Source organism: Atractosteus spatula, chromosome 13 (genome assembly GCF_055471065.1).
Source record: "Atractosteus spatula isolate fAtrSpa1 chromosome 13, fAtrSpa1.hap1, whole genome shotgun sequence".
Classification (NCBI taxonomy): Eukaryota; Metazoa; Chordata; class Actinopteri; order Semionotiformes; family Lepisosteidae; genus Atractosteus; species Atractosteus spatula.
The window spans coordinates 32065249-32092769 of NC_142718.1; the positions used below are offsets into that span (position 1 = coordinate 32065249).

General features: G+C 35.6%; 1 protein-coding gene across 1 annotated transcript in view; it reads left to right on the plus strand.

The window, feature by feature from the left end:
* Positions 1 to 70: 70 nt before the first annotated feature.
* The window catches only part of prpf40a (PRP40 pre-mRNA processing factor 40 homolog A), a 28979-nt gene continuing 1528 nt past the window's right edge, over positions 71 to 27521 (plus strand). The window contains exons 1-26 of the mRNA XM_088929954.1: positions 71 to 193; positions 1630 to 1710; positions 1843 to 1968; positions 5464 to 5547; positions 10652 to 10682; positions 10776 to 10798; positions 11532 to 11609; positions 12482 to 12592; positions 12880 to 13000; positions 13242 to 13266; positions 14878 to 15081; positions 15210 to 15315; positions 16634 to 16698; positions 16791 to 16955; positions 18994 to 19102; positions 19486 to 19636; positions 19979 to 20112; positions 20851 to 20965; positions 21363 to 21454; positions 21624 to 21740; positions 22741 to 22878; positions 23356 to 23451; positions 23664 to 23750; positions 23838 to 23931; positions 24647 to 24708; positions 24839 to 25018. Of these exons, the coding sequence (XP_088786080.1) occupies positions 71 to 193; positions 1630 to 1710; positions 1843 to 1968; positions 5464 to 5547; positions 10652 to 10682; positions 10776 to 10798; positions 11532 to 11609; positions 12482 to 12592; positions 12880 to 13000; positions 13242 to 13266; positions 14878 to 15081; positions 15210 to 15315; positions 16634 to 16698; positions 16791 to 16955; positions 18994 to 19102; positions 19486 to 19636; positions 19979 to 20112; positions 20851 to 20965; positions 21363 to 21454; positions 21624 to 21740; positions 22741 to 22878; positions 23356 to 23451; positions 23664 to 23750; positions 23838 to 23931; positions 24647 to 24708; positions 24839 to 25018 (2718 nt within the window). The remainder of the gene's footprint in view (positions 194 to 1629; positions 1711 to 1842; positions 1969 to 5463; positions 5548 to 10651; positions 10683 to 10775; positions 10799 to 11531; positions 11610 to 12481; positions 12593 to 12879; positions 13001 to 13241; positions 13267 to 14877; positions 15082 to 15209; positions 15316 to 16633; positions 16699 to 16790; positions 16956 to 18993; positions 19103 to 19485; positions 19637 to 19978; positions 20113 to 20850; positions 20966 to 21362; positions 21455 to 21623; positions 21741 to 22740; positions 22879 to 23355; positions 23452 to 23663; positions 23751 to 23837; positions 23932 to 24646; positions 24709 to 24838; positions 25019 to 27521) is intronic.

Consider the following 27521-nt stretch of genomic DNA (forward strand, 5'->3'; position numbering starts at 1 on the left):
AGTAAAAGGCGCTGCTATTGGCTACTTTCGATGTCAATCCATCGCAAAGCGTGTTCAATTGAGCCACACAATGACTACAAATGGCCTCGATCAGTTTTTAACTTTGCCCTTTCAACCCGGAGCGAATGAGCCTATTGTGTTGCAGTTTATTGCCGGGTGGAGAAGTTGGGTTAGAGAGTACACAGCCAACATGGTGAGTAAAGTTTGTGATATACTTTTTCATAGATTTTCCGCAGACTTTATGGTATATACAAAAAATAACAACAGATTCCAGCAGTGAACATCTCTGTCATTATTTATTTAAATTGAAAATCAGTCCTGGCTTTTTCACAGTACAAGCTTAACCATCGTTTGTGTTCGTGTTAGGGATTTCCTGCAATTCAGGGGACCCCTTTATTGAATAGAAAGGGTGTTTTCCCTCGGAAATCTCGGATGTGCATTATTTTTTATGGACCGTATTTCTATATAATGCTTACGGAGGCCGGAGACTGCAGATAAATAAATTTCCGAACTGCAGTGACTCGACATAATGTGTGGGCCTCTTATAAACGCGATACTTTTTTGAAAAACAGCATTTGCTTAGAAACGTTTTCGCGGTATGTCCCTGTCGTTTATGTAAGGTTTTACCTTCAAATTGGCACAGAGCTGGTCAGTGGGGGGGGTGTATGCGCAAAGCGAGAATACCGATTGAGCCCATAATCCTATAATTTAGGAGTGTGCAGCCCCTCGTTGAAAAACCTGAAATGATCAACAAATCGAAACAGTGCTGGAAGTTGTTAATGGGATTAAAATAGTGAATGGAGATTTAAGGTAGTAAAATGAGCTTGATTAAATGACAGACTGCCCTAGAAACTCAGTTTTGGTGCTTGGAGATTTAATATAGATTTAATATGTAGCTGCACATGAGCTTTTTAATACATTTCAGTGACCGATGATTGTATGTTAAATCATTAACACTGAATTCTGCCATATTTTTCGACGGTTTATGTTTTTTTCAGCAATTGCTTCAAATGCGAGACCTGAAAAGAAACGTACCCAGTCGTGCCTTTTGTTTTGTTGATATCGCAATATATTGGAAATTCTGAGGCAAAGTCAAGAATGCTGATAGACGTGATCTTGAGTAGTTCCTACGGTTAAAATGAGTTTAAAAAAAACAATGAAATGACCATGTTTTCATCTGTGTTCCCTGTTCTACTTCACTGCTGTGTAACAGTAGTAATGTTGAATGAAGGAGTAGTTAACATCTAGACAAAGACTAGAAGCCAGTTTGGACAAATATACAGTATTCAGCGTGCCATTAAGGTTCAGATACATAAGATTGACCACAAATACTTCTTAAAAGTTGGACAGATTTTAAAACATTTACTATCCTTAGTGAAAACTTCCAATACTCATGAATTACAGAAAAAAATGATTTGCTTGAATATGCAGATCTAGGGCATTCTTTCTTACTGTTGCACAAATGGTTCTGAACCACTGATCTATATTTTCCTTTATAGCTAACTCTGCTTTTTTTTTTGGGAGGCTTTGAGTTACAATACTTATTTCAGGTTTTGACTCCAGTACCTCCCAGTGTTCCAGCGTAGACACATGCAGTAATAACTGTATGGAGTTTCTTGTTTATGACAGTCTTCAACAGATGGTAATAGTGGCCCGAGCCAAGCGGCACCTTTCCCAGGTGTCCCACCTTCAGGGATGCCACCGCCATTTGTAAGTTGGTGTTGGACAGTTCATTTATTCTTGAGTGTTTCAGTTAAGTTCTTCTTTTTCCCTTTGACAGCGGAAAATAAAATAATTCTTACCGGTTTTGCTTTTCTTGTCTTGTCTTCTGTGCGTTTTAAGATGGGACCACCTGGAATGCCACCTCACTTCCCTCCCATGGGAATGCCACCCATGGGGCAAAGACCTCCAAACATGGCGCCCATGCCGCCGGGAATGATGCCTCCGATGATGCCACCAATTGGACAGGTGGGAGAAATATAATGCTCTTTTCAGTTTGCTAAATAGAACACAGCACCTCAGAGCCTGAAGGTGTTTTATTTTCATTCAATCCCTCTCCTAACAATCGTGGTTCTTTTGCAAACTTGACTAAATCCATCCATCCATCTATCTGTTTTCTAATTCCATCGATCCGCTGTCTCAGAGGACCTGGAACCTGGCTCGGCAAGTAACGGGCGCAAGCCAGGGTCATATATACGTGGAGGTTGTATGTTCACCCGGTGGAAACCCATGTGAATGTGGGGAGAACATACAACCTCCATACAGATAGCACCCCAGGTCAGGGTTTGAACCTTGCACTCCAGTGCTGCGAGGCAGCAGTTTTAACCACTGTGCCACCCACAACTTTGCTCAATCAACTTTGGGGGAAAAAGATTCACTAGGATGTTAACACTTGTTTTCTTATGTCTTGTTTTAAAGGGCAACTGCAACACTTTTTTTATATTTTGGGGTTTGAAAGAATGAGTGCATTTCAACAAACATTTCCGACAAAGATTTTAAGTTTTTGTCATTAAGACACCTCCTTAGACCTGATCTGTGTACGGTTTACAGTATTGTTAGCAGGATCATTGACTTTTCTCCTCCAGATATTTTTTTTTGAGAGAGTGAGCATTGCTTAAGTGCTATTGCTTTTAGTATGCTCATTTTTTGTGTGTGTGACCTTACTAGAGTGATTCCTCCTTCACAACATTTGTAAATGCTGTAAGGCCACAACTTACTTTTTCAAAGTGCTGCAAAAGAGATTTTAACACAATTGCAATCAAACCCGTACATGTTTAAATAAATTGTACTTTGGCACAAGATTTCTCACATACACATTTAATTATTATTGAATTCAAATCTGAGCTATTACATTAAACTTATTTTATACAATTATTGCTTTTTTTTCTTTTGTGTATTACAGAGTATGTATTCCAGGCACTACATACAGTATGAACTCGACAATCAAAAAGGGTTCGGTGCTGAGAACTGACTTTAATAGCCAAATTTGCATATAAACAAGTCTAACCCATCCCATTGTATAATGTGCTACAGTATACAGTATATGGTTGAAAGTAACCCTCCTTTATATAATACTAATACATTGGCTTTAAGTATAAGTAACGTTGGTCAACTAAACAAACAACAGTAGTCACAAACCTAAAGTAATTAGCTAAAATAACCTGAATCCTTCCTCTGATTCCAGAAGGTATCTGCACTTTCTCTGCTTCTGTAATGAAAAGGGCAATGAAATTTTTGGGGAGCCTGCAGCTGTAGCCATCCTGACATTTCCCCAGCTGCCAACCCAGTACCAGGATCATTTGTTACAGTACATAAACAAGAGCATGTTCAGATGTGGCTGCTGGGTAGTGGGTACTGATCCGTCCTTCGGATGAGACGTAAAACCGAGGTCCTGACTCTCTGTGGTCATTAAAAATCCCAGGGTGTTTCTCGAAAAGAGTAGGGGTGTAACCCCGGCGTCCTGGCCAAATTTCCCATTGGCCCTTACCAATCATGGCGTCCTAATAGCCCCCATCAATGAACTGGCTTCATTACTCTGCTCTCCTCCCCACTAATAGCTGATGTGTGGTGAGCGTTCTGGCGCACTATGGCTGCCGTCGCATCATCCAGGTGGGGCTGCACATTGGTGTTGGTGGAGGGGAGTTCCCATTACCTGTAAAGCGCTTTGAGTGTAGTGTCCAGAAAAGCGCTATATAAGTGTAAGAAATTTATTATTATTATTATTATTATTATTATTACTTGGCCAGGGGGCAGGGAGAGGCTCACTCAGATATCTAGATTTGTCTTGCAATTCCTAGTCTGTTGCGTGGCTAATTTGAAAGTTGCTCTTAACAACCTTTAGCTCCGTTTCATCCCTCTCTACTCTTCTCCCATCCAAGACCCGGTTGGCTAGATCAAATCACAATCAAGTGAATTCACAAATGTTCAATTTGTAGATGTCAAGACCCTACCATATGTAGAAGGTGCTACATGATTTACAGTGTGTTAATATCCAACATAGTTCAGTGTCAGTGAAAGGGACTGTTTGTTATTGTACTTGACTACATTTGACTAATATATGCAAAACAAACTTTGGGGATCCCGTTATTGTCAAAAGGCAAAACCTTCTCAACAGCTGCCAGGACATTGTTGGATTGAAAATTCATACTAAATTTAGAGCGTTAAACTACAACTTGCAGTTACTCAATTTGCTGTTTCTTTTTAAACGTTTCTAAGTGGTTTGATGTCCACAGGAGAAAGAGTGGCAGTCTGTTTTATGGTAGAATCATTTTCTCACTTGATTGAAATAAGATTGATCTGTGGCAGGGTGGGTGGGTGGTCCGGCTAACAATGGTAGTTCAGGTGGGTAGCTGCGTCAGCATGCGTAGGCTGTAAAGGAACAAGTAATAGGTTTATTCCATGCTGAAAAGAAGAAGAAAGAGAACACAACGTTTCGGCCGTGGAGCCTTCTTCAGGTGTGTGGAGCCTTCTCACACCTGAAGAAGGCTCCACGGCCGAAACGTTGTGTTCTCTTTCTTCTTTTTTTCAGCATGGAATAAACCTATTACTTGTTCCATTACAGATATGGGATGTGTACGTGCTGCTCCAAAAGGGAGGCAAATTGTAGTTGCTACTAATAGGTCATCAATTCCATATATTTGGAATAATTAATTCCCTTCACTTGTTTAGTGCTTTTCTGGACATTTGACTCAAAGAGCTTTACAGGTAATAGGAACTCCCCTCCACCACCACCAATGTGCAGCCCCACCTGGATGATGCAACTGCTGCCATATTGCACCAGTACGCTCACCACAGCTATCACTGGGGAGGAAGACAGCGAGATCATAGATGGGGATTATTAGGCGGCCATGATTGTTAAAGGCCAGGGGGAAATTTGGCCAGGAATTTTTAATGACCACAGAGAGTCAGACCCTTTGATTTGCATCTTATCCGAAGGACAGTGCCTTTTTTAATACGGTGACCCTCTTTACTGTGGCATTATGACCCACACAAACTGTAGGTTGAGCACCCCCTACTGGCTCCACAAACACCTCTTCTAACAGCAGCCTTAGCTTTCCTGGGAGGTCTCCTATGCAGGTACTGGCCAGGCTCACACCTGCTTAGCTTCAGTGGGTTGTCAGTTGTGAGTTGCAGGGTGATATAGCTGCTGGCTAATATATATTATATACAGTATATAGAAACATTTTTCTTTCTCAGAACAACAGCACATGATAATTTTAATGTTTCCTACATGCAAACAGCACTGCAGTACATTAAGCCATTTGTACACTAAGCAAATCCACAAGATTTATTGTGCTGATTTAGCAATTGGTGCCTCACAGCACAGATTGAGGTCTATTGCTTTAAAAGGGTACGACAGTCACATTACAGCCTCTACCAGAGTTTATTTTTATAATTGTTGTGCATGAAGTGCGACTGCAAATTAGCAGGTCAGATGAATATTTCATGATGTTCTTTTATTAGATGCCAGGCATGATGCCACCAATGATGCCAGGAATGATGATGCCACCTCGTATGCCAGCTGCTCCATTGCAGCCTACAGGACCGGTAACTCATTTGGCTCTTAGATGTTTAAAAATAACTTTTTTCAGGCTGCTTAAGAGCAAAATTAATATATAATGAACTGATATGGATAATAAGCTTAGAAAAGGAAAGTGTAAAACTTTGTAAGGAAAAATGTTCTAGTTCTAGTTCTATGTCCAATATGGTGTTATATATACACAGCCATAAAAATCCAAAAAATGAATATTGAAATCAGTAGCACCTGTTTTTAAAACCTCTCAATCTATACACAGTTTATTAGTAATAAAAAGTAAGATAAATGGCAACTATGTGTTGGGATTGCTAATTCAATGTCAGATTTTGTAACTCACGTTTCTCATATGATAATTTCTAGTTTACCCTTTTTGTTGTTGGCTGTTGATGGGTTTGTGCTAATTGTAATATAAACTTTACATTTGGAGAAACCCCATTTCCTTTTAAACTATGCCTTTAGTGTATGATCTGTACTCTGTAAATTATTTCTTGTCAGGCGTTCATTGGACTATTACATCTTTCATGATGAGATCTGCTAAGTCTCCAATTCTCTTACCACAAACTTCAAAGTAGTTTTTCCTTGCCTTTTATCCAGTATCTTATCCTTAATAGAATTGGAAATGTGCATCCTCTTTATTTCTGTTGGGTCAATACTGCATAATTTGAATTTACTAATTGAATTAGTTTGCAGTTTAACTATTTAAGGTATATTTTCTTTCACTAGTTCAACATTCTATTAATAGTTAATATAGAGACAGGATGTTTTTTTATCCTTTGAAAGGACATCTGTTGGTATTGCAGGGAAGAAATGTACAAAGAAAAAAACCTTCTTAATTTTAAATTACAATTGAGGTTCTTAGAGGATTACATCCTTTTTCTTTTTAAATCCCCCCATAATTGAAAGATTACATGATTCTACATTGTAAGAAGCAGTGAAACTGGTACATAAGCATCACTTTTCATTTTCAAGTGATAGACTCAAACATAACTGGCTGGTATTCTTGTTCAAAGACTGTACAAAATGTGCAGATTAATTTCTTGCATTTCCTCTTCCATACAACACCATAACAGTGAATATGTTCCTAGTTTGATGTGTTCTGTCTCCAGAAGACATTGATACTTTGTGGAGTATTCATTTTCTCCAGGAGGGTCTTCTTTTGACCTGCAGAACAGGAAATGAAGTTAGAAATTTCGTAAACCTCCATTGCATAGATGAACTGTAATCAGAGGAGATTAACATAATCTTTTCTTCCTGTTCACATCCAGTGTTACACAATGGTTTCAGTCAGATCATTACAAATAATTCTACCTCTTAATTTGATGTTAGTGGGTGTGAGTTTGTTTTAAAAAACAGTAAATTACAGTAAACATAATTTAGATTTTTGGGAGGGGTTAAAAATCTTGTCTGTGAATGTTTTATACAGGTGATATAACTACATGCAATTGGTTTTAAAAGCAGTTTGAAAACCTAATGTATATTTTAATGGATAGAAGACGAGGATAAATGCTCGCCATTAAAACGTTTGTGAACCTCCTAAGTTTGTCCACTCTTGTATGTAATTAGATCTTCATACAATTGTTATTAAAAGATGAAGATAAATTGATTAAATACAAGGTACATTTCTGACTTTGATTTAATAATGATTCAACTGTAACTATCTATTTGAATACGTTTGTGAACCCTAAGATTCAGTAAATAGTACTGGCCTGAAGCAATTCTGAAAGGAAGAATTGGTCAAAATAAAAAAGCTGGTTCAGGTCACTGATGATGATAAGAAAAAAGACCCAGCATGATTATATTAGTGATGTAATTAGCGGTGTGCCACAGGTGTTTGTACTAGGACCACTGCTTTTCCTATTTTGAGATATATTCAAGTACAATTAGTACAGTAGTCAGGTTTTCAGACGATACTTAACTAGGTGAGGGTAGCAAACACTGTAAAAGCAGAAAATGAAATTCAGAAAGATGTTCATAAAATTCATGACTGTCAGGTGTTTAATGTAGACAAGTGCAAGGACTTGCATTCAGGTAGAAAAACAAACTATAAATAAAAATGAGAAATGTTGAGCTTGAATGTTGGCTGCTGACTAAAAAAAGACTTGGATATTTATGCTGACACATTTACATCTTATAGACAATATGGAGTAGGTGGGAAGAGTAAGAATGAAGGATATACAGTTTAAAGTGTAGAATTCAAACCAATGGAGGCAATTGTAAAACTGTTGGATGCAGTATTTAAAAATATTGTGTACAATGTTATTTGCCATGTTAGTGAAAATATCTTGTTGCTCTGGAATCAGTCCAAAGAATAGATTCTGGTGCTAAAGGGAGTATCTTATGCTGACAGAATCTTCGCCTTTTTTGTCTTAAAAGAGAAGACCAAGGAGACCTGATGCAAGTATTAAGAATCCTCTAAGGAATTTGACAAAGTCAATCCCACAGACTTTTTCAGAAACAACAGTGAAACATGAACTACAAGGGTACAAGTGGAAACTATGCGGAAGTACGTTTAAAATCAAGCACCGATACCCAAAAGGGTTGAGAGAGTATGGAACAAGCTACATCTTTCAAGAAATAAGTGGATGAACTCTTTGGATTAGCTACTTACTACAAAATGGGCTGTGTGGGCCAAATGGCCTCCTCTCATTTGTAGCTGTTCAGATGTTCTTGCCAAGACTGCAGGTCATAAAGCACCAGAAGGCCATCCTTTTTCAAGATAAGAGAAACCATGCACTTATTACTTTAATATGGGGTTAAATTGCAAATCCAATATTTTAAGAGGTACCCCAGAATAAATTAAGTCTTGATTGATGTTCAGGTTGAGACCGAGATGCAGGAGAGTCCAGACTGAACCAAACCTCAAATAAACACAAAGGAAAGGAGAAGCAATAAAATTAAAAAACAATGTGGAGTAGTGTCTCTCCATTCCGTACCACAGACTGTTTAATGCCTAGCTAAAAAATAAAATTATTTCCGTGATTTAGGGGATTAAATGACTGTCATACATCTACTACTCACAGATCAGATTTCTTAATACAGCAGATTCCACTTATTGGTTATTTGTCATTTTTAATTTCAGGCATTAAAAATCTAGTTTGAAAATCATAAGGCCATATGCTTAAAACATTATACATCCGCATGAAGTATTCCCTTTTCCTTAAATACTAGTTTTAAAATATGCCTTTATGCTTAGTTCATCTCCTCAGATGTAGAATTTCTTTGCATAGAATTTCATAACATAATAAAGAAAATGTCCCAGTTACTCTCTGTAGAAGAGGAATGCAGATCTGTTAACATCTTATGGAGAGTGAGAGTCCAGTATCACAATCTAATAAGTATTTTTATTTCTCCATCTCAGCAAATCTAAATAGCTAGAACACGTAGCATGTGCATGTTTTGGGACAAAGTAGAAACATTAACCATTTGTTTCTTGAACGATATCCAATGTCGAAGAAGTTAAGTTCTGGGAATAAACAATAAATACAGAGCACCAGCTGCTAAGCAAAAGTGGTGCTGGCAAGAGAGATGAAGTTCTTAGCTTTGCTGTAGTACCACCAGCAACAGCGGCTCCATCTCAAACAATAAGAGCAAGAGCACCCTATATTCAAATAGATCTTTTCGTTATCAGAAAAAAACATGTCTTTGAAAGAAGAAAAAATACATTTCTAAGCTATAACAGAAAATGAAAGGGGTTAGGTACCACAGTGGGAGTTTTTGTTATACTGATTGCGCCATAAGAGTGACCATTGTAGCCAGTTGAGCAGAATCAAACTCTTTCAGTTTCTACATATCTAGGGAAGAAAGGAAAGGGAAAAAAATAGGAAAGGAGTCTATTTTTTTAACAATTTCTTTACAAGTAAAAAATATGCGTGGGAGAACACAAAAATAGATATGTCTTACAGGCTGCTAGAGCTCAAGCTTTACTGTTATCTCTTCTTTTTCAACTACTCCTCTGATAGCTGAACTGAATAACCTTTGTACTTAGCTTTCCTTCATTGCAAAACACCCAAGAATTCTTTTCATTCCTTTTACTGCGTCTTACTGTTAGAAACTAGCTTCTTAACCCACATTATCAAGCATGGCCACCAGTTGTACTAAATAGATGATCCATTAAATAAGACATAGATGTAAAGTTAGAGATCAGGTCCAGACACCAGCTTTCATAGCCAGCAGGGTTATGAAAGGTATCCGTTCCTAGCCCTGTATTCAAGGAACTATTCAGTTTGGTTTTCTCCTTATACTATGTGGTTTTACAGCATTTAAAACGGGCAACAGCAATACCCCTTTAGGTGAAGAGGAGTACGAAGTTACTGTACTCTTCCACTATTCCTCCATTGAAGAGTTTTTCAATCCTGCTTTTCTTTAAATGTGCACTCTATTTTCCCATTTCTTTTTCTGCTATGGAATCTTCACATAACAGGCTGTATGTCATATACAGGTCTGAGTCCATTACTGCAGCAGGATTTTTGTAGTTTTTACATTTGCCTCTCTGTGACAAGGTTGAGGTCTTTGTGAAATTGAAAACCAAGTTTTCTTTTTAACAATTCAAAGACTTTAATAAAAGGGCATCCCATTGTGTGCAACATGCTCATTTCTGTTGCTGAAGTGTGAGTACAAGAAAAATCATTGAGAGGGCTGTAAACCTGTAAGTTATACTGGGTCACTTTTTTTTCGAGTTCACTTGAGTGGGGAAAAAAGTTCTTAACCCTTATGGAGTCTCTCATATGTATTTGGTAAGTGAGCTCAGCCTTCACCTGCCCCCGTCAAGCTCCCCTGTAATTTGAACCCTAAATTGCAGTATGACTGACTCCGAGGCCCTTCTTGGTTATACCTATATCCTCAAAGCTGACCATGTTTCTGATACATGATGCAGTTATATTTCATATACGAGCAGATTCATTTAACTTGCTGCAAAAATTATATAGGTGGCATGTAGCTGTTGAAAGAAACTCTTCACAACCTGCAATGGATCTTAAATGGTTATTTAATGTGCAGTCTTGCAATGTAGGATTACCTGTGAATCGTTAGAAACAAGACATGCAGTTTCTAAGAGGCTGGGTTGCGTTTTGATGGATATCTTTTTTGTTACGTAACGAACTCTTCTTTTGTTTACAGCCTGGTGTAAATTCTTCTGATACTGCTGTAGGTAAGGGTGTTTTTAAATACATTTTCTTACTTAATTTAAGTGCAGATTTGTGACTGATTTAAAACCATCCTTTTTGATGTTCTTCTCTTCTAGCGTCAACAGCATCTGGAACTTTGGTAAGTGAGTTATTTTAGAAGTATTTAAAATTGTAATCAATGGAAGCTGATGTATTAAAGTAATCAGTATCTTATCTTTCTCAAAAGGATAATCAGATTGCTTTCTAATTTAAGCAATGTCTGCCTTGATACATTGATTTGAGTGATATAAATGTGTATCTTCATCAAGACTTTAAATGCAAGCCATATTAACAGTGTTCATATAGTCTATTACATTATATGACAGTAGTTCCTGTTATTTGTCATGTCATTTGTGAAAATTGATTTAAGAGCGGCAGTTCGTGCAGTGCAACCAGTTTTATATTGCTTTGAAACTGCAACATAATCGATACTGATATTTTGGTGATTTTTTTAAACAGTACTTAAAGGTTAACTAAACTTTAGTGCTGCCTGTAGTGTGCTCTAAAACGTAAACGTGAACGTAAAATTTTGCTAGTCTAGCTTTATTATACTAAAGTATTCCATTCAGACGTAAAAGGTCCTAACAGTGCTTAGCGTTTTGCAAATAGATGACACTGACATGCAGTGAGTGCTGACAGTAATAGATTCCTAAATTGAACACTTGAACTGGCTTAGCTATTGAACTTTATGTAAAAGTGCCAAGGTTAATTTGTCACATAGTGAAACCACAAAAATGGTAAGTTTGTAAAGCTCAAAGTATTCTCAGACTGGATGGTTATTTTTGTAATCTCTAACAGAAATTAATTTCTTACATTGTTGTTGTTTTTAAAAGGCAACAAATCCTGCTGTTTCTGGTGTCCAGCAAGCTACAGCAGCAAGCAGTTCCCCACAGGATGATCAACCAAAGAAGGTTAGGAGACCTTGAGCCTGGTTAGGTTTGTTTGCATGTGTAGGAGATTTTGAGGATGAGTATTTTAATTAGAATAAAATATTACTTTCAGAACCACATTACTATAATTCTATTAGTAGTGCAAGCAAGTGCATGATTTCAGTAATTTCTCATTTTCTTTGCTAAATTCTGCTTGGCATTAGCACTGTGCCATGCACAATTATTTTTCATGTCCTTCCAATCTGTTCTGTTAAAATACGGCAGTAATAATAGTTCTATTTAAAAAGGAAAAAAAAAACCCGGAAAAAATAGGTGGTAGTCTTTTGTTTTATCCATATATGAAAACATGGAAAGTTCACAGCTTTGTTTAAATTCAGCATTTTGATCCCTCTAATTTCTTCTAATTTTTGCCGCTCTGAAATGTTTGGTAGGTACAAGTACTTTTATTTCAGTGTTATAAAACAGTTTTTTATTTACCACATGGATCAGCATAACCGATACATATTTCTTTAATTTCAAAGTCACACATTATAATTTGATAAGAGCATCACAAGTGTAATATTTCAGTAGTGCTTAGATTTCTTTAGGTAATTAGAATGGATAGAAATCCTTTATTGCATTCTTTAAAGGGTCCTAATGCAACTGAAAAGTAATAAGGAAGTTGTCAGTTGGTGCATATTTATTTTCTCTGACAAAGACTAGAAAAGAAAAAGTTATTTTAAAACCTCGAAAGAAAACTTACACAATTTACATTACAGTAACAAGAAAATGCTTATATTAATGTGATATTTCAATGTTCAGTTGTTTAGTGACTATATATTTGCTTATTTTGAGTCCATTAAAATACTTTCTACTATGCTTGCTTATAATTCTAATGTGTGTCTATACCCCAGAAATCTGTGTGGACTGAGCACAAATCTCCTGATGGAAGGACTTATTTCTACAACACTGAAACAAAACAGTCCACATGGGAAAAGCCAGACGAACTTAAATCCCCAGCAGAGGTAATTATCTGTGGGTTAATATTATTTGCATTAAGCTGATAGATATTTACAGTATAGGTTTTAATAATGAAAAACAATTCTAAAAATGCTTCAGACTGACATTGATTGTGTTTTAGATATGAAAAATTACATTCTCATATGTAGTCTTTTTTAAGTTGTCTCCATTTACAGCATAGTTTTGAACAGCATAGTGATTGAACGGTTGTTCAGTATTTTGCAAATGAATTTTTTGCTTTAGAATTTGTGCAAGCAGAATAGCTGTAAGTATAATATTTGTATTTTTGCAGCAATTGCTTTCTAAATGTCCTTGGAAGGAATATAAATCGGACACAGGGAAGCCTTATTATTATAATTCTCAAACAAAAGAATCTCGCTGGACCAAACCTAAAGAGCTGGAGGATCTGGAAGGTAAATAAACTATGAACCTTTAGTTCTGCTTTGAAAACGTCAGTTGAGCATAACATCAGATTAGATATACAATAAATTAATATGTACATATTATGTGAAAAGTTATTAATATTTAATTTGACCATTCCAATTCCTTTCTCACATGAATTATCAGATCAGACTACTGTACATGTCACATGAATTGAATAACATTTGTCCCCTAGTCCAGTATTCTGTAATTTATTCACTTTCTTTTTTGCAGAGATGATCAAAGCTGAAGAAAATGGGTATGTTACACTTAACATTCAAAACCTTCCTTTTATTGCTATGTATTCTTTCTTGTGACGGAGATGGTAAAATTGATATGGTCTCCGGTTCATACAGGCATTGACATAATGCTTATTTTGGTTCTGAGGTTTATTAGAAGAAAAACATGTGCAGGATGCATGTTCACTAAAGATCGGATTAGTTTAATCTTTCATGTGGTTAAGTCGTATATACGTCAGCATACATTGTCCACAAATGGCTCATCTGGCAAAACCCTGTGGACAGTTACCAGGTTGTGTCCTGAAACCTGGAGCGTGTTTGAATCCAGACTTTAATGTTCACCAACTCTCAATGGTACAGGATATATAGCAGAATACTGTCTAGAGTCACCTAGATGATAGTATTCTTATGAAACTTGCTGGCCACCCCTCATGACTAAAAGTATCGCTAAGAGCTGTCTGTCATTGCCTGACAATGTAGCTCAGTTGTGTATGCTTTTTTGTTTGGAATAAACAATAATATAGGTTAAGGTCTAAAGTTTAGGATAGCTCTTAACACTATAGGAATTATAGCTTTGAATACAACAGCATTTGCTTTGTACTGTTATTTTGATTTCTAAAACTGGCTGTATCCTATATTGTAAGATTTCAGACTCATCTTAGATGTAGAAAGAGTCTGCATGTAATATAACTAAGTGATACTTGTCAGCTTCAATATTTTAAAGGAGACGTATCAATGTTGAAATTAGTGAATATGCCACTTTAAATACTGTAATATATAGCAACAATTATTTTCATTTTTATATGGAGAAGTATTCAAATACAATGATGAACATAATGGTATTTAAAGATGTGAATGAAGCACTACTTGTTTGTATGTATTGTATGCACCAGGGGACAACGTGAGTGACCAATATTCTGTCATATAGAAGGAGAGGGAGAGATCAACTTTTTTACAAGTCACGTCATTTGCTAGATGGTAGGCTCCAAGCACATTATTCCAAAGCAGCTGGGCCTCAAAAGAGTGAAAATATTTCTGATTTTATTTGATTTGTTGTGCTTTGAATACAGGAAATAAATTGTATTTCTAATTTATTTCCAGAACAACACTTTAAATATGAAAAGAATAATGCTCATATTCTTAATATTCTCCAGGTGTGCGATCTTGAGCCTAGATGTGAAAAAAACAATTGTTCATTTGCTTAAAATTGGGTGGATTTAACAATCGGCGCTGATAAATTAATAATCCTGTATCTGTAAGGTTTCCATCTATAATGTGCTGCAGCAGAAACCGGTTGTGAATGGTCGATTAAAACAAAACCACAAAGTTGTACGCTATGATATTGGTTTGTACATGAAACGTGGTTTCTATTTGATGTGCTCCTTCAAATAATATATTCTCCTTTTTTCATCTGCACTCATTTATTTTTTGCCAATAGTTGTTTAGCTGTGCCAAAAGCTTGGAATAGTCAATTACGTGTTTCATGTCTTGACTCTAAACCCTGCAACCGTACACGGGAGAATGAAAAAATGGGCATCCATCTCTGCCCACTTACCTATGAATAAATGTCTCAGGCAGTTTGTAAATCTCAACTAAAGGTACCATATTTAGTTGTTTTGTACATTTTTCAGGACGGCGGATGTTTCTGCCAGTTCTGTCCCTGCTGCAGCGCCTCAGACAGAAACGGTTTCCACAACAACAGCAGAGACCGAGACCGCAGTCCCTGTTGTAACGGAAGAACAACCAGCACAAGTGCCTGTGCAGACTACTGAAGAAAGTACAGACACCACTGTCAATTCTACAGAGGAAACCCCTAATCAGGATACTCCAGCAAAGTTTGTGGCTCAGATTTTCCTATTTTTATCAAATGTTTTTTTTCTGTTCATTATTGACATTTCCAATCATAAGAACTGAAACTGGACATAAGCACTGTTATTTCAAGTTTTCTTCTGTATCTTAATAGTGATGTTCCTAAAAAGGAAGAGAGACCAGAGCTTGTCAAGAAATCGTACAAATGGAATACAAAGGAAGAAGCCAAACAAGCATTTAAAGAACTCTTAAAAGAAAAGGTAATATGCAACTTGCAGCTGGTTTTGTCTTCTTTCTCTCTTGTATTTAGATAGATAGATACTTTATTGATCCCGTGAGGGAAATTGCAGAATTTGCATATTGAAGTGCTTGTGTCTGAAGGCCAGCTCTAGAACCAATTGATTTGCTCTGCCGATATGGGGATAATGGGTAAACAAGCTATAAAATATTCTGTGTACTTGTATAACTATCTTTGTTTTATAAAGTAATTAGGAGAAGGAAATTTAACCCTTTTATATTGTACAGCAATTAGATTCTTCATATTTGTTACATTCTTTGTGGGGAATTTTCTGTTACTGAAAAAGTACTGTTCAATAAATTGTATTTTGTGACAGCTTATGATTTAAAGGTTGAAGGCAGGTAAGGTTCGTCACAAAATTGTAAGTTTAGATTTCTTTTTCTAGAATCTGAACATAGGTGCAGTTTAACAATTGCATTCTCCTGTCCATTTCAGTTCAGTTTTCAGGTTAGGTGGCTTGCTCCTTTTTTTCCACAGAAATAATGAGTTCAAAGAAGGCACCACTATTTTTAGTTTTTCAGTTCTATTTACGAAGCTGCCCCTAGGGATTGTTTCATAATTTCCATAGAGACCTTAATTGCTGTTTTTATAATTAGAAGTATTGGCAAGAAAGCGTGGCCCAGATTGGGGCTATTGAGTGGCATGCTGAAGTGAATTTGAATTGCTCAATGATGAAAAATTTATACTGAGGAGGGCTTTTCATCTTGGGTGACAATTATTTTTACTTTTGTGGAGCCTTGCTACTCCTGTGGAAAGGCCACTTATGTAAGTGATAGTTGGCTTCTTACTTGCCATTTTCTGGAGGTGGGCTTTTCAGAATACTTCAGTAATAATCCCATCAGCTAAAAAGAGAATTTCAACAAATATAGTAATTTGTATTGCAATAATCTGTGTGTATAGTTGGGGATCTACTGCCATTATGCATTTACATGGATTACAGTACTGAAAAAATGTTACACTTAACACCTAGGTGTTAATATTCCATTAAACTGCTTTTTGTCAAATTAAGAGTATTGTGAAATGTTTTAAAAAGTAACACCTTTACAGCTATAAAGTTTGATTTGTTCATAGTAATGGAGGGAAAATAGCATTGGATACTGGATTGTGGTGCATAAATCCTACAGATGATACAAGATAAAAGTTCATTCAATAAAAAAAGTGTAATGTTTTTTTTTGGTATACATGGAATGTCCAAATATTGTGTGCTAAGACATTAACCTTTTACATGTATTTTATGTTTTTATGATCTGTACATATTTACATTTTTGAAATTTTTATAGGGTGTTTCATCAAATGCGTCTTGGGAGCAAGCCATGAAAATGATTATTAACGATCCGAGGTATAGGTAAGTATCGTGTGTTTGCTAGTTTTGGTAGCCATTCAGAAAAGCACTTTTTTATTACAAAATGTTAATCATTTGCCGTTTTTGTTTTAAAGTGCTTTGCCGAAACTGAGTGAAAAAAAGCAGGCTTTTAATGCATACAAAGTACAAACTGAAAAGGAAGAAAAGGAGGAGGCTAGGATTAAATACAAGGAGTCCAAAGAAACATTTCAGCGCTTTCTGGAAAATCATGAGAAAATGACATCAACAACTAGATACAAGTAAGTGTTACAGTGTGTTTGAAAACTCAAGCACATTTAATACATATTTGTTTACACCTAATGGGCTTCAGTGCTAAGTCACAGCTAGCAAATTATATTATATAAAAAAAGTTAAAATTGTATAAAATAGTATTGTAATATTATAGAAGAAGCTGAGAATTTGTATGAAGAATTTAGAAGCATCTGTTTCTACTTAATTAGGTTAGTGTCATCTCAGTTTGAACTGTTTTATGGCTTCTTACATTGTTCCTCTGACATTTTCAACCCAGCACAGAAATTTCACTAGAATTCAAATCCTTAGCCTTTGCTTAGAATTTATTCTTGGTTCATGAAACATTTTCCTGTAATGTTTCTGACAGTAGTTCTGAACAAGATATTAGTTTTTTCCCCATAGCAATAGAAGCTGTCTGTTGGTATTCCTCTCTCCTTTAGTTCTGCTTTCTGGATTGATTTATGAAATTAGTTCAATATTCACACGAAAAGACTGCTTTAAGCCCACTTCAGAATATTTATAAATATCTGTAATTACTTTAATTTATTTAGAAATGCATTACATGCAAATATGATTACATTACCACAATAACAATAAGATTGGATATAATTTTAAAGTCTGATATTAAAATGTTTAAGTTAAATTGTGCATGAAGAGAAATCTCAAGATCTCTGTTCTAAATAAATGTATATATATATTTTAATGAGATGTCTGCATATGACTAGATCCTAAAAATAAATGCTGAATGTGGGCATATTTAAGCAATAGTTAAATGAGCTGCAGGATTGTTTTTGGTTTTAAGCAAAATCAAAAAGAGGCTGGACTTCCATTTCTAGTTTAGTATAACTTACATTCTCGAGTAGTTTCAGAAACAAATTCAGCAAATCTGAAATTGAAAACTGAAGTTGTTAATGTTGTACAAAAGTAATAGAGTAAACTAAACAACAGAGTAAACCACTTGTTTTGTATTTAGTGGTTGTTTCTGAGAGTAGCCATTATGCCCCTAAACCTTTATTTTCATTTTTTATACTCTAGGTATTGGCCATTTGTTTTTGAAGACTATGGAATGTTTTATAGTTTTAAATTGTTAGAGGCATTCTCTTTTCCACAAAAAATGTTCCAAACTCAGTATTGCACGCCAAAGCTTCTTATGGTTAGAATAAAGCTCTTTATTCACAGGCAAAACCGAAACCCCTTTTATAATTGTGATTATTAACAGTATGTCAGGTATATACAGTGCAAACTTCTGTATATTTTACTAGCATTTTTTACCTTCACCAGTGCAGGAATGAACACATTTGTATATGGGGAAAAATAAATATTGAGGGCAAAAATGTATGCTCATGACCTTGTCTTTCAATTGCGCATGCCATATTATTGTCATGGTCATTAGGCTTGTTTCCTGGAGCTTACTGTTCTGTTATTTAGTGCACAGCTCCATGTTGTTTCTTCGAGACAGGCTGAGAGATGACCACAGGATCATACAGTTAATATTGCGTTAAAAGTACCATAGCAGTGTTGTAAACCAATACACCAACAGCACATGCGTTTTAAGTTATAATTACAGTCAAGATTAAACCCTTTACAAGTTTTGAAAGTGTTATTTTGATATACTGTATGGAAATATTTTAACCATCTGGATTATTGTACCTTGGCCATATCATAGAGTTGTTTGAAAATATGAAAAGTGAGTTTATTAAAACATTTGTATTCTTAAATTAAGTGGTATACTTATTGTTGGTTACCAAAAATTAAAGTTACAAATCATGGATTACAGTTAAGTTAAATTTTCATTAAAACATTTGTTTGAATGCTTTTTTCTTATACAACACTGCCATCTTGTGGTAGATAAGGATATGGGATAGTCAGTTTGGATGGTGCATAGATATGTAAAAATACTGGTTTCGTGCAATAATTTGGGATCCAGTGCAGAAAACTTCAGGTTGATTTATATCTAACTTTGTTTGCTGTGCCTCGCTGTATGATGTTTCTACCACACTGTTTTGCCTTTCCCCTTTTTTCATGAAATTCCTATCTGTACAATAGGAAAGCTGAGCAGATGTTTGGAGAGACGGAGGTATGGACTGCTGTTCCAGAGCGCGATCGACTGGAAATCTATGAAGATGTTTTGTTCTATTTGGCAAAAAAGGAGAAGGTGGGGAAAAACGTACCAGTAGATGTGGCCTCTTCTCATTTATAACCACTTGTTTTCTTATGTAGTCTGTGTAACTCATAGCCAGCAATATATAATACATTTGATAAAGTTTTGTATTAAGCTTTTTTTCATTTTAATTTTACAACTGCTTTCCTCATCAGTGTCCCTCGTCTGATTAAGTGCTGCTTGTTTGCAAACTATTAAATGTAAAAAAATAATCCCATTGTAAGGTTATTGGAAAATGAATGCATATTCATGGATGTGTGGACCATGTATCATTACACATGGTCTACACAAAATAAGGTAACTGATTCTTTTTGTCTGTCTGCCATTTCTAAAATGCATTCAGAATTGATTATTTGTATAAAAAACATAACTTTCAGGAACAAGCAAAGCAGTTACGAAAGCGAAACTGGGAAGCCCTGAAGAATATTTTGGACAACATGGCCAATGTAACGTATCGTACAACCTGGTCAGAGGCACAGCAGTACCTGCTAGATAACCCTACATTTGCTGAGGATGAAGAACTGCAGAGTAGGTTGAAATAATTTATTTTGATGGTTGTTTCTTGAGTTGCAGATGTGAGTACTGGGTATCCTGCTACTAATCAATAAGATTTTTCACAGTCTTTTGCATACAGCTTTCCCAGTATATTTAAAAGCACAGTCATTTTTTCTTGAACAACAAACATTTATATAATGACTAAAAATGGCTAAGTCATAAGAAAATCCTATAAACATTTGATCCTTTTTAATAGGATTAGATAATTTCAGAGCTTTTAATTTAATGTCTTCCTGGCATATCACGGTAATCAATTATTCTAGCAAGACTGATATCTTGAATATATTTATCATGCACTTCTGCTTGTTTTCCTAGATATGGATAAGGAGGATGCTCTTATCTGCTTTGAAGAACATATACGAGCCCTGGAGAAAGAAGAGGAAGAGGAAAAGCAGAAGTCGTTGTTGAGGGAAAGGCGGCGACACCGCAAAAACAGAGAGGCCTTTCAGGTAAGAGACTGTCCAACAGCAATGTAGCGCAGGTCGGGAACCAAGGGATACAGCGCAATGTTAGCTATGGCAAATGTAAAAGCAGAAAAATTTCCCTGCTCATTTTTTATACATCTAATCGACAAATGTAAGGCTTATGTTATGCAAACGTATTATACGATACATTTTCACTTACAACTGTTGTTGTTATGGTTATTATAGAATTGTAATAACAGGTCTTATTATTATTATTATTATTATTATTATTATTATTAATAACATCTAATAATGTCTTATTAAAGTACAATGTACGGTGTTTTGTTCACAGCAGTAGGGTCTTTCACATCACTTCAATGCTTTTTAGCCATGACTTAAACGGTAGTTCTGTAAAAGTAAACTTATTGCTGAAATTATTCAGACAGTGCACACGTAAGAGAAGATAGGCAATGCGGAACAAAGCTGAAGGCTGCATGTAGCTTTATGAAAAGCGAGGGGTGCCTCTACTAATATATACTAGGCAAGTCATTTGTATCATATGATAAAAATGCAAAAATAATTGCTTAACACTGTTATCAGTTTGAACATAATGTTTCATATTATAAGTGTCATTTAAATGTATTATTAATAATTAAGTATATAAGGTTTGATGGTGTGCATCAAAGGGGTAATAACATTCACCTTTTTCTGTAGTTCTTGGAAGGCCCTAAAGATTTTCTGAATTTGTTCTTTGAAGTTAATTCATTCAATTTTGCTTTAAAGAAATTTTTGGATGAGCTTCATGATCATGGTCAGCTACATTCGATGTCTGCATGGATGGAAATGTACCCAACTGTTAGCTCAGACATCCGATTTGCGAATATGCTGGGACAGCCTGGTAAGAATGTCTTGTTTGTGTTATGAACTGAAACTGTAAAGGCATTTCTCTGCTACAGTTATTGAGTCACTAATTTACAGAACCATTAAATGAGCAAGCTAGAGAAACCAATACAATCAATTTGATCAAAGTTATTTTGTGAAAAGCCAAACACATTGATTATTGTTTTTTGCCAGTATGATGTGACATAAGACACATAAGAAATGAACAAATGGAGGAATACAAGATGTGGTGGGGCTCATGGACTATAATGAAGCAATAGTAATCATTGGTGGTTAATTTTATCACTTGTCTCTTTTTTAAAATCATTAAAAATAGTTTTAGTAAAACATAATACAGTAGGGCTTCGGTCGGAAAACATGAACTTAACATTTCTCTTGTTTATGTTTGTTCTTAGGTACTACACCACTGGATCTTTTTAAGTTTTATGTTGAAGATTTAAAAGCACGGTATCATGACGAGAAAAGAATTATAAAGGACATACTCAAGGTAATCAACCTGGAAAGTCGTCAGGATCTTGGAAACTTGGGGCTGGTCCTGGAAGCACATGGCAAAAGACTGGATTGCATCCTGGATTGGGACACTAATCCCCTTTTATCAAATAAATACTGTTGTCCAGTCTTAACCTTAAAGTAGTCATATTTTATTCTGTTTGCAGGACAAGGGATTTACTGTTGAAGTCAATACCAGCTTTGAAGACTTTGGCACTGTTATCAGTTCAGATAAACGAGCCACAACACTGGATGCTGGAAACATCAAACTCGCCTTCAACAGTGTAAATTTGCAATTCTTTCTCTTCAATTCCTTTATAAACCATGCCACATCAGATATTAGCCCATTCATTTATACACAAAAAAGGAGTTAATATTTAGCAATACGTACGTGTTGGATAATTGCCCTGCACGTCCTCATCCAAATAAACTTAGGATAATAGAAAAATCAAGTTTTTCTTGCTAATAACCACAAACGCCATCAGTGTGTTTACAGTAAAGGAGCTTGTGTACGTTACTGCCGAGAGTCGGGGTAACATTTAAAGCAGAAATCTGTAAGAAAAAAAGACTAACCCATGATATTTCAAGTTTTTTTAAACCTCTTGTGTTCGTTTCATAGTTCTACATTGACGGTTAAAGAATTTTACATGCCCATTTTAAATGCTTAAATGGTTTCTATGTCACACTTACCAAGAATAAAATACCTAATAAATTGACAAGGTGTAATAAAATATATTAATGTATGTTAAGGCCCACTCTAAATCACAGTAATTAAAATAAATCTTGAGTCTTTTTTAGTTTATGAAAGTAGAACCTTCTTGACTCTTTAGATTCGTTCTATTAATAAAATTATAATTATAAATTAATGAAGAAAATTAATTTGGCCACCTGTTCCTTTCCTAATATTTTGAACTTGTAAAGGAATGTCTTTGGTTAGTTCTTTGTTTGGTAAAGGCATATAGAAAAACAAATCAAGATGTGAAGTGAAAGCTATGTGGAAGTACTTTTAAAACCTACAGGAAGCACTTTTCACTTCAAGGGTTATGGTAGTATGGATCGAGATACCAAACAAACCATGTTTTTGAAGCCAATACCATGGTTTCTTTCACAATACCACTGAATAACATCCTTTAACTGCTACAAAAACATGCTTGATGGACCAATTGGCCTCATCTTATTTGTCACCAATGAATATAGTGTGAAACTCTTGACATACTTTGTCAGATTATAGTTGTAAAGTGGATTATAATACTTTGTATTCTGTGGAAATCCTTTTTGTTTCAGTTGTTGGAGAAAGCAGAAGCAAGAGAGCGAGAGAGGGAGAAGGAAGAAGCCCGCAAGATGAAAAGAAAAGAAGCTGCTTTTAAGAGCATGTTAAAGCAGGCTACCCCACCACTTGAGCCTGATTCAGTGTGGGAGAGCGTATGTTTCCTTGCAGCTTTGTCTAAGCTTGCTTCTACTCATTTAGTCAAGTGTGATTTTTTTTAATTAACCTTGAAAGTGATGATTAAAATGTATAACAAACATTCCATCCACAAGTTAACATGGCAAAGGAAAGCCAGTATTCATATCGCTGTATTGGATGATATTCTTTTTATGTGGGGGGGGGGGGGGACAGTATGTGATATGTTAAGTGTGAGATCATATCTAAACATCCTTAATGTTCTTGGAAATTGAATTTTTGACACTTGTTTGAACAGAGTGAAGTTACTCTTTCCATGTTGACTTAGTGTTCTAGCTCTATATAGTATATTGTTCTAGCATCCATCTTTTTGAATGCACTGCTCAACATGACTTTGTAAAGCATCTCCTTTTGTGGTTTAATTTATATTGGAGTTTGGAAGTGAGGTTCTGTTGATTTTTACCCATAATAATTCATTTGTTTGTTTCTTTACCTAGGTTCGAGACCGATTTATAAAGGAATCAGCCTTTGAAGATATAACGCTTGAATCTGAAAGGAGAAGGATATTTAAAGATTTCATACATGTTTTGGAGGTACTTAATTCCCTGAAAATACTATGCAATCAAAAAATCAACTTATTTTGTTCCTTAATTTGGACATTGCTGTCATCATCAGGAACACTTCCCTGGCTGGAAATAACTTTTTAATTAACTATATATGTGTAACCTATTAGAAATCTTGTACTTACTTAACATACATTATTGTGCTTAGTTAGAAAAGTAAGACTTGTTTTTTTTGTCAACAGCACGAGTGCCAGCATCATCATTCAAAGAACAAGAAGCATTCTAAAAAATCCAAAAAGCACCACAGGAAGCGCTCCCGATCTCGTTCAGTAAGATCTTATTTTAATTTCAGTTATTCTCTTTGCTGAATCCAAAACTTAATTTTCTCAAGGGAAACCGACTTTGTGTTATTCCAGGGGTCTGATTCAGAGGATGATGACTATCATTCCAAGAAAAAGAAGCGATCTCCATCCAAATCCCCATCTGAGCGTTCTTCTAGTGCTGAATCGGGTAATGTGATTTAAAATGCTTTAAAATAGCATTGTGAAAATTCTGATTGCAGCTGATTTCTTGTTTCTCCTTTACCTGAGAAACTCAGAAATGCAAGTTATATATGAACAAAAACAACTAATAAAAAATGGCAATATCAAAATATTTGACGTGGTGATAAATATTTTCAGTTCAGTTACAGTGATGTTATATACTTGATTTATGTGTAGTCCATTTTATGATGCATCTTTTTCAAGACAAATGCAGACACTGGCCGTGTAGTTTTCTTTCACATTACAGATCATAGCAATTCACTATTTCTGAAGCTGTTAGTAAATCATAATGTAATTATAGAAAACAGGCTGTGGTTTTAGGTCAAATGAATTTTACCTGCTTCTGAATTTTAATTCTCAAATGTAAAGAAAACATTTACAAGATGTAAAGCATATTAAAGTAATATCAGTATTGGACACTTACAAAAAAACATAAAATGCAATATTTCAGTCTAACGATGATTGCATTGTAGTCTTTGGACATCTGCAGTATGGATTGGTAGTTGTTTGTCCTCTTAAACATATTGTATTGTGGCAGTTGTGCAACTTGAAATACATTTTGCCAACTAACTTTAAAAACATTGTACATAGAATTATATCCCAGATGGTTATTTATTTGCTACGTTTTAGTATTCAGTTGACTACATTTTGTTCACCCCTATTGCCTGACCTGTGTTTTTTAGAGAGGAGTTACAAGAAATCAAAGAAGCACAAAAAGAAGGGTAAAAAAAGGCGGCACAAGTCTGTAAGTCTCCCCCTTGTATTATTTTCCCCAACCCTGTGAAGTATCACTCGGAAACCATTCAGAAATTTGGGAAGAAAGCAGCATGGTATCTGTATGCTTGTTTTATATTTTATGATTTTACCCTTTCAAGGCCTCACCCGAGTCCGATGGTGAAAGGGACAGGAAGGGACGGGAGAGGGAAAGGGAGAGGGACAGGGAGCGTGACAAGGAAAAAGAACGGGAAAAAGAAAAGGAGAATGAAAAGTCTCGAGGAAAATCCCGTTCGGAATCCAAGCAGAAATCTCCGAAGAGAAAGCCTACAAAGGAGGAAGTAAGTTCCTGATCGGTGGAACTTCTGCTACTGTCGTGTTTTCATTGTTGGTGTGAAATAATTTATGTGTGATTTTCAATCGTAGTTGCTCTAAGAAGCTTGTAAACATGGTATCTCGTATACCAGTGATTAATCCAGGTCCAGTACATGAAAAGGCTTCATTGGAAAAGTGCTTAACTTTTTGACCTAATCTTCTTGCCCTGTTATAACACAGTAATGTGCATTATATTATATAGGCACAGATCTGCACGGTAAAGTAGCAATGACAAAACAATAATAAATACAACACCTGTGTGGGGTATATAATTTTGTATATGCACATTTGTTGCTGATCAGTAAGTGAGCATGCAAACCTATTTGGTACTATTATAAATGTATTTCAAGTGGGTCATATATACCATAAATTATAGAAATACTAGCCACAACCATTATATAGCATTTTGTGTTATTGGTGTTCCTTTTACAATAAATGCAATTAGAAGTCATTGCATCTTGCCAGTATAGCAAAACTTTAGATTCTTAATCATCCTAGTATTGAATATTTTTAGCGTTATGTACCAGAATTATTTTAAATATTGTTGTGATTACTGTACGCTCGTTAAATCTGATCCATTGAAAAATACTATGTTTTTGTTACTGGTAAAAATAAATCAGCAAGTATATACACTAACCCCTCGCTGTGCAAACGCTTGTTTATACAGATTTTTACTACAAAAGCGGGGTGTATTTTAATACCAGTTTTTTTTTCCCGTGTGAAGTTATTCTCATCATAGTGAAGGCGCTTGGCTTTGCAGCCACTAACTATGTGAGCTTAGTTATTTTTATCATTGAACAACCTTTTTAATCCTTTATAATTTTAATGTGATGGGAGCAGAACTTATTGCCATTGCTTTTATTGCCAATGCTAAACAAAGAAAATATGGAAAGCGTTTATCCTAGCTGTAAAACCTGGAAGTAATAGTACTGAAAAGGACAGACATTTTTTTAAAAATATTTTTAATCTTAAGTGGTCTTAAATGGTGGTAATTTTCTTTTTATTAAATTTTCCATTGCTAACAGTTTTTGAGGAATAATCTTTTTAAACCCAAAGGATGGGTGTATAATGTATATACACAGGTAAAGTTCATGGTTTAAATGTTTTGAGGGATCTGAGATTAGTGATCAGTATCACTTGGAAACTCCTCTGTCACTATCAACGGTTTTACATACATACATATTTGCTCTAGATAAGAAGATAAGATCACTTTATTAGCCATATACAATTTCTTGCATTAGGAATTTGTTTTCACATACCCCAGCTTGCTCTCCATGAGACACACAGGCACACAGACAGGGAGAGAAGCTTGGGGTCAGAGCGCAGGGTCAGCCATTTATATGGTGCCCCTGGAGCAGCCTTGCTCAGGGGCCCAAGGGAGTAGGATTCCTCTGCCGGCCGCGGGATTTGATCTGACAACCTTCCAGCCACAGCTACAGATCCTTAGCCACAGTGCCACCGCTCCACCCCAAGATGAGACTGACTGTAATGATAATTGGAAAAACTCATTTCTATTGCTGTTTGGCAACAGCTACCCGTTGTACAAGCATGTTGGCTCCCCATTCACTTTTATGAAAAATATATTTATTTAAATATAAATTGAACATAGGTAGAGGAAACACAGTGAATGCTGTTTGTTACCAAGTTACAGTAATATCACTTGTTTTGTATGTGCAAAGTGATAAATTAAAACTACAACACTGAATGCTGAGTGCTGGCACTTACTCTGGTAACATCAGTGGGAATTATAGTATAGTGTATGCTTGGCAAATGGTTTCTGAATTATTTATGGCATTGTTTTGATAAGAGTTAACAACTCTTTAAGCGCTGTATTTCCTAGATGCATTTTTCGAAGCTATTATAGACAAAAACTGCTCCTGGCTCAGGTTTTGCCAAGGATCACCAGTAATTCCCAATTGAAACCCAATATACACATATATAGTCTTATAGACCATATATTTTTCTACAAACACATCATTAGCTTTTTATTCGCTTTTACCGTCCATCTATCATCTAAAAATCATCTACAAACTGTTTCCGCTATTGCTCATTTTCTCATAAACATCCAGCAAGCAGCAGGTGTCGGGGAAATCAAGCAGAAGCTGTAAGGGAATCCATGATGTACCTCTTTTATATCCTCTGCAATTTTAAGTTCACTTTTAAGTTACACTAGATGTGGTCTAACCTATGTAAAATAATGATAAAAACATTAAATCAGAGCATGAACAGATGGATTGCATACAGCACATATCACCTTAGTGACATTTCTCTGTAATTTGATTGTGCTTTTCAAAACCAAAGCTTTTGTAACATTTTGATTTCTGAAGAAGTGGCAAATGATTAGCACTAAAGCTAATGGCGAGTCCCAGATACAGAGTGTAGTGGTTTCATACTACATCAATGGTAATTTCTATTTTGATTTAGTTTTACATGTTGCATTTCAATTGCGGTTCCTTATTTGTGAAAACA